At 45.3% G+C, this 6,049-nt stretch overlaps 1 protein-coding gene across 1 annotated transcript; it reads right to left on the bottom strand.

The window, feature by feature from the left end:
* Positions 1-190: 190 nt before the first annotated feature.
* Positions 191-2,266, bottom strand: LOC124662217. Its single transcript, XM_047200083.1, has 4 exons — positions 1,821-2,266; positions 1,505-1,736; positions 566-870; positions 191-371 (listed from the first exon to the last, which is right to left on the bottom strand). Exons 1-4 carry the CDS (start codon positions 2,102-2,104, stop codon positions 191-193), a joined length of 1,002 nt encoding a protein of 333 aa, XP_047056039.1. The 5' UTR covers positions 2,105-2,266.
* Positions 2,267-6,049: the final 3,783 nt, after the last annotated feature.

Consider the following 6,049-nt stretch of genomic DNA (forward strand, 5'->3'; position numbering starts at 1 on the left):
TTACTACTCATATTGCAAAAGCAACCAAAAGACCTAATATCATGAACTATAGAGGTTCCAAACTAAATGTGTGCGAGCATTAATCAAGAGTACCAGCAGTCCAGCAGCACAAAGAGGTTTTAACCGGTCAAACCAGTGTGCTCATGTTATATAATGTCTTACTAAAATACAGACACAAAACTAGCAACACTTACTTGTTTCCTTTCACCAAAACCCGTTCTTTGTCTAGCCCAGCATGGCGCTCTCGTCTTTCATTTGGAAGAGAGGGGGAATCCATCTCCGTCTTCTGAAGATACCGTGAGCCAGAACTACTCTGCTGAGAACTTCCATCCATCTTGCTACCTCCAGATGCTCCAGCAGAAGGTCCATGTCTGTGATACAACAATTAAAGGAGGGATAAGATAAGTACCCCTGAATACTGACATGGCCTTCGATGGTGATCCACCTTACAACAACAATCTGAGGCATACTAAACCCCATACCTCATCTCCAAGTAATTCATTTGAAGCTTATGTGGAAAAACTATAAACAGATAACAAAGCTGATGACAGTGCACGAAGATTACCTAAATGGAAGAGCATCACTAGAACGTCCTCGTACTTCACTGCTTGATCTATGTTGAACTGATGGTTTAACATCTCGGTCCACATCACTGCCTCTATTGAGCATAGTTCCAACAGAACGCTTGCGTTTCATTTTCTTCTCCCATCCTTCACCACCAGGAGCTAGGCCTCGTACTAATTTGTCTTCGGAAAACCCAGCTGTAGCATTGACATTTCTCACAGAAAGTTTTTCCTTCTCCAAAGGCGGATTTTTCTCAGTGTCTACCAAAGGACCTTGCCTTGTAGAAACATTAACACGCCCTTCCAACTGAAATATGCAGTTGTCAAAGAGTCAAAACAAAAGAAATCGCTTAGCACTGGGAAGACAGAATAAGGATGGAGTATACTAATTATGAAAATACAGATAAACCAAATATGCCCTTTTGTCTAAAAATTGAACAAGCCAAAAAAAACATGGGGGCTTTAATTTCTTAATCACTGTGAAACAAAAAAAAAGCTATCCGGAAAGAAACATGATAAAAAAATCTTTGCCAAGTATTGACACATCTGTAGCTAAGGGAACATGTTCATTCAAGATTAATCAACCAGACAGTTCTGTTTGCACTCTGCACAATGTTCTAATTCATGAGACTCAATACACAACATCAATAGTTGGTCCTAAGTGCACAATTATCAACATCGCATAAGTTCAGAAGGATTCATGTAGTAACAAAGATTTGTCATTTAAGATAAGAAGATCAGTTGCACTACCTGTTGTTGCCATGTGATATGCACAGGCAAACTGAATATGTCATGCCAACTAGCAGTTCACACCAATTCATATGTGTAGAGTAGTAAAAATTGGACCTCTGGTATATTCAAACACTACTCAAGTAGTAACTACAACAATGAACCGCAAAGACATACAAGCAAAACTGGGTGAAGTAGCAAGAAACACAAACCCGTGCATCTGCGGTGAGCGAGGAGCGGACACGCTTGCTCATGGTGGCGCTCTTAGCCCTCTCCTCGAGCCTCTGGACGGGCGCATCCCCGCTGTTCTGCGCCCCCATCCTGAGCGAACCCGACATGCTCCCCGACGACCTCTCGGCGCTGCTCCTCTGCCGGCGCCGGGTGACGACGTTCTGGTACTTGTCCAGCTTCTGGAGGGAGTCGTGCATCGACTTGGCCCTGTCCCTGCACCTCATTTCGGAACCAGTGAGTCCACGGAGCAATGCGGGCAGACGTTAGTGATGGGTAAGTGCCGGGAGCAGCGTGTACTTGGCCCTGGCCGACGACTCGGCGACGGCCCCGCGGATCCGCCGGAGCTCCTCGGTGGCGGCGGGCGGGAGCGGCTTGAGCGCGAACGGCGGCTCCGCTGAGTCGGCGAGCGCCCGCCGCAGCTCGGCGGCGCGCGAGTGCTTGTGGTCGCCGACGGGGAGCGGGTCGAGCGGGAGGTACTGCGCGAGGGACGGCGGCTCCGTCGACGGCGCGCCCCTGGGCGTGCCCGCGGGGAAGCTGCCCCCGGAGATGGAGCTCCCTCCTCCTGCTCCCCCTCCCGACATGCCCTGCCTTCTCCTGCTGCTGCTGCTTCGGCCGGCGTCGTCAACCCCTCCGAGCTACGCTACATCAAGAAGGCATTAGGGATGGATTCCGCCGCCGCGCGCCCGCCGGCCGGTCGAGGGAGGCAATTGGGCGGGGGAGCGCGCGAAATTGGGCAGATTGGGGCGGGGGTTGGGGGAATTTAGGGTGGCGCGGGGAGGAAACCCTAGAAGTGGAGGTCGCCGGCGGCGAGCGCGCGTGTGGGGGGAGAAGTCGGCGTAAACGGGGAAGCGGGTGCAGGCTTGGGTCGGATTGCGGTTGCGGGTAGAGAGCCTTTTTAGGCACGAGGGCAAATTCTGACGCTTTGACCCATGGGTCAACTTCTTCCTTCGCTCTTGTTCCTGCCAATCATCATCATTTCTTCATTTTTACAGAAGTGTTTTGGAAGAGCAAAATGCGGCCAAAATTCTACAAAAACAGCTGTGTTTCTACTCATAAAAATCCAAGCAAATCTTTAGCTTCGGAGACTAATGGTCGTGTTAAATTTGACAAAGGAAGTCTGACCGTCGAGATCACGTTTGTTTGAAACAAAAGAAAACCCTGATATTTTTAAGGATAGGGTTTCCATGAAACATTTATGTTGGTTCAAGCAACGAAATGATTTTTGTAAATATAGAGTTTCCGTGAAATTTTTCCTACGATGCTGGTTGGAGCAACGTAATGGCTATACTATATATTCCTTTCAAGCCTAGGGAATGAGAGCTTCGGCTTCACCTCCAGCTATGCAATACTCAAATGGGATACAAGGAAAAGATTAAGCACACATGTATCATATGCAATAATATAGATACACAAACTAGTGTGGGTGATGTGTCCAATAACACCATAGGCAGCACGTGACATACTCTATGGACCAGTTGTCCAATAACGACTTCTTATGACTCGCACGAAATTGTAGTTATTACCATAAATAAATAAAGCATTAGGATCAATGATGACACCGTTAGTCCCTAAATAGCAAACACACTCCCAACCATATCCATACTTTCACCTGGGATAAGCGTCGATCATGCAACTTACTACCACTTTCACCTTAATACCTTTATCAATTTTTACAGTACTTACATACCTAGGGAGTCCTACAACTAAGGCAAACAGATTAGAGACACCACAAGGATCTTGATTAACATAATCCACAATATCGCATAGATGAAATAGATGCACATATGTTTGCGAGGTTATAGGCCTCGGCTCGTAAGGACTACTCAAACAGAATTTTAGATCGACAAACATTATATTGTACATTTTCAATATATGAATAGAGAATAGTCATACAATGTTGCCAGGGACTCATTAATAATACAAGTGTGGGGATGAAAGGGAACGGTGATCGCGGCGGCGGATGCCGCATAAGTTGATGGCAGCAGCGAAGCTTCACTAGAGATGAAGCCAACAACATGTTGTATGATACATCGCAAATGTATCTATAATTTTTTATGCTCCATGCTTGTTAATTTATACTACCTCCATCCCAAGGCTTAAGGCCTATATTTCTTCAGAAAGTCAAACGAACTAAAATTTGACCGAACTTTTAGAAAAATTTATGAACAAATATGATATTTTATAGGTACCATATAAACATATATTTCATTATATATCTAATGATATTGATTTTGTACTCTTCATGTTAATGATTTTTGATAAAAACATAGCCAAACTTAACATAGTTCGACTTTCTGGAAAAAAAATATAGGCCTTAAGCCTTGGGATGGAGGTAGTATATGTTTCGATTGCATTTTGTTGCACTTTTATACATTTTTCGGCACTAACCTATTAACAAGATGCCACAGTGATAGTTCTCTGTTTTCTGTTGTTTTGTATTTCAGAAAAGTTGTACAGGAAATATTCTCGGAATTGGACGAAATAAAAGCCGAAGTCAATATTTTACCATAACGAAGTCAGAGTCCAGAGGGGGTCAAAGAGGCGCCACAGGGCGGCTAGACCACCCCATGGCGCGGCCAAGGGTGAGCCCACGCCAAGGGGTGGTGTGGGCCCCCCAGGCGGCCACCGGCCTCGCCCTTCCGCCTATTTATTCACGATCTCAAGAAAAACCTAAACACCTGAGCCTTCATCCACGAAAAGTTCCGTCGCGGCCGCCATCGCAGACCCTAGCTCGGGAGGGTTCTGAAGCTCTTCCCGGTACCCTGCCGGAGGGGGAGATCATCACCGGAGGCCTCTACATGCCCGCATATAAAGTGATGTGTGAGTAGTTCATTCATGGACTATGAGTCCATAGCAGTAGCTAGATGGTTGTCTTGTCCAATTTGTGAATCGTGTTTACATCTTGTGAGCTGCCTAACATGATCAAGATCATCTTTATGTAATGCAACATGTTGTGTTTGCTGGGATCCGATGAATATTGAATACTATGTTGAGATCGATTATGTTTTGTCATATGTTATTTGTGATCTTGCATGCTCTCCGTTGCTAGTAGATACTCTGGCCAAGTAAATGTTTGTGACTCCAAGAGGGAGTACTTATGCTCGATAGTGGAAGAGTGAAAATAACTTCTAAGATTATAGATGTGTGCGGTGGCCCAGCATACCACTGCATGTTGTAGTATACAAGTCGTTAATATGATCTTCATGAAGGGACTTCTTCACAAATATCACATCCCTCAGAGTGGTACAATAGAAACATTGCAGGTCAAACACTTGAGATTATATTATAATCATGGTCTTAACAAGTTGGTATTCTCACGAGTCCGATGAGAACACCCTAAGATACTACCAAAGACTTATTACAACTCAACATAAAGATTAAACTGAGCTCAACAACTTATTTAGGTAAGCTACTACGCTGCTCGGCTCTAAGATAACTAGGGTAAGATACTACTCCTCCGCCTCATTGTTGTCAGCTCCGTAGACTATCCCATAGTCTACGCCTTCCACTCCTCCGGACAGATCAGGTTCCTCGTAGACCAGCTCGTGATCTCCCTCTGGTGCTCCGTCGGTGGCCTCCACTTCATTGCCACAGTCTAGCAAGGGTGTCGAAAGAAAGTGAGTACAGAAGTACTCAGCAAGTTCAAAAGAGAAAATGTGTTTGATGCACTAGCTACGACCATTGATCAGAAAATCTCAGGTCAATGCATGTTTCGAAAACATTTCTTCAAAAGACTGATTTTATTCTGAAAACTATGCCCGCCAGTCTTCACAGGTTGAATAGAACTTCACGGAGTTCCTTTCCTGCCGCGTTCGTAGTTCCCTTCCCGTAACAGGGAGTGACAGCCACAATTTGATACACTCTGCAGAGGTGCGTTACTTTTCCCATAAGAGTACTTATCCTTGATACCAACCGAGACGTGTTTCTCGTCCACACTTCCTTGGTGTGGGGTCAGGTGTAAGATCCAAACCAATCACTGTCTTCTCCGCGACCCTGCATATCCACCCTTTTGTCCATCCGTACACCCCCGGTAGACATCTCCCGATCATACGGCTTTACCCCCGGTGTACTACGGACAATCTCATAGACGGTAGAGCCTCTCATCCACACGTATGGGAATTTTAAAGAATTTCCCAACCTACTGCAGTGTTATCCCAACACCCAGCTAGACTCTATCAAGTCCGTTGATATGCAAGAGGGAAAAGATACAGCTGACTTCCCATAGTCATTATAGATCTCATGGTTAACGCGAATTGTACGGCGCTAGAATCACTAGACGTCATTGGTGATTAGTCCTAGATTAATAGAACCCTTGCAATGGAACCTCCACCATATCAACACATACCATGGTTCCATTGCCCACCACATAGTCATATTCATAATTGGAAAAGTAACATTTGATTTTCAATGCAGGAATGATAAGTATAGTACTTTTGCGGGTAAATTGATACAAAATAATCAAGATGACATGAGCAAGGGTGAACTTGCCTGGTGACTGTGAGATAATGCAGTTCGATGTGTTGGAT

This window comes from Lolium rigidum, chromosome 6 (genome assembly GCF_022539505.1).
Source record: "Lolium rigidum isolate FL_2022 chromosome 6, APGP_CSIRO_Lrig_0.1, whole genome shotgun sequence".
In the NCBI taxonomy this organism is placed as follows: Eukaryota; Viridiplantae; Streptophyta; class Magnoliopsida; order Poales; family Poaceae; genus Lolium; species Lolium rigidum.

Bases quoted from the DNA above. Each gene is read 5' to 3' on its own strand.
- LOC124662217 (XM_047200083.1), bottom strand. From the start codon at position 2,104: ATGTCGGGAGGGGGAGCAGGAGGAGGGAGCTCCATCTCCGGGGGCAGC. The intron at 1,737-1,820 runs GTACACGCTGCT...AATGAGGTGCAG, and splicing joins GAGTCGTCGGCCAGGGCCAA to GGACAGGGCCAAGTCGATGC. The intron at 372-565 runs GTAATCTTCGTG...GTTGTATCACAG, and splicing joins AGTGATGCTCTTCCATTTAG to ACATGGACCTTCTGCTGGAG.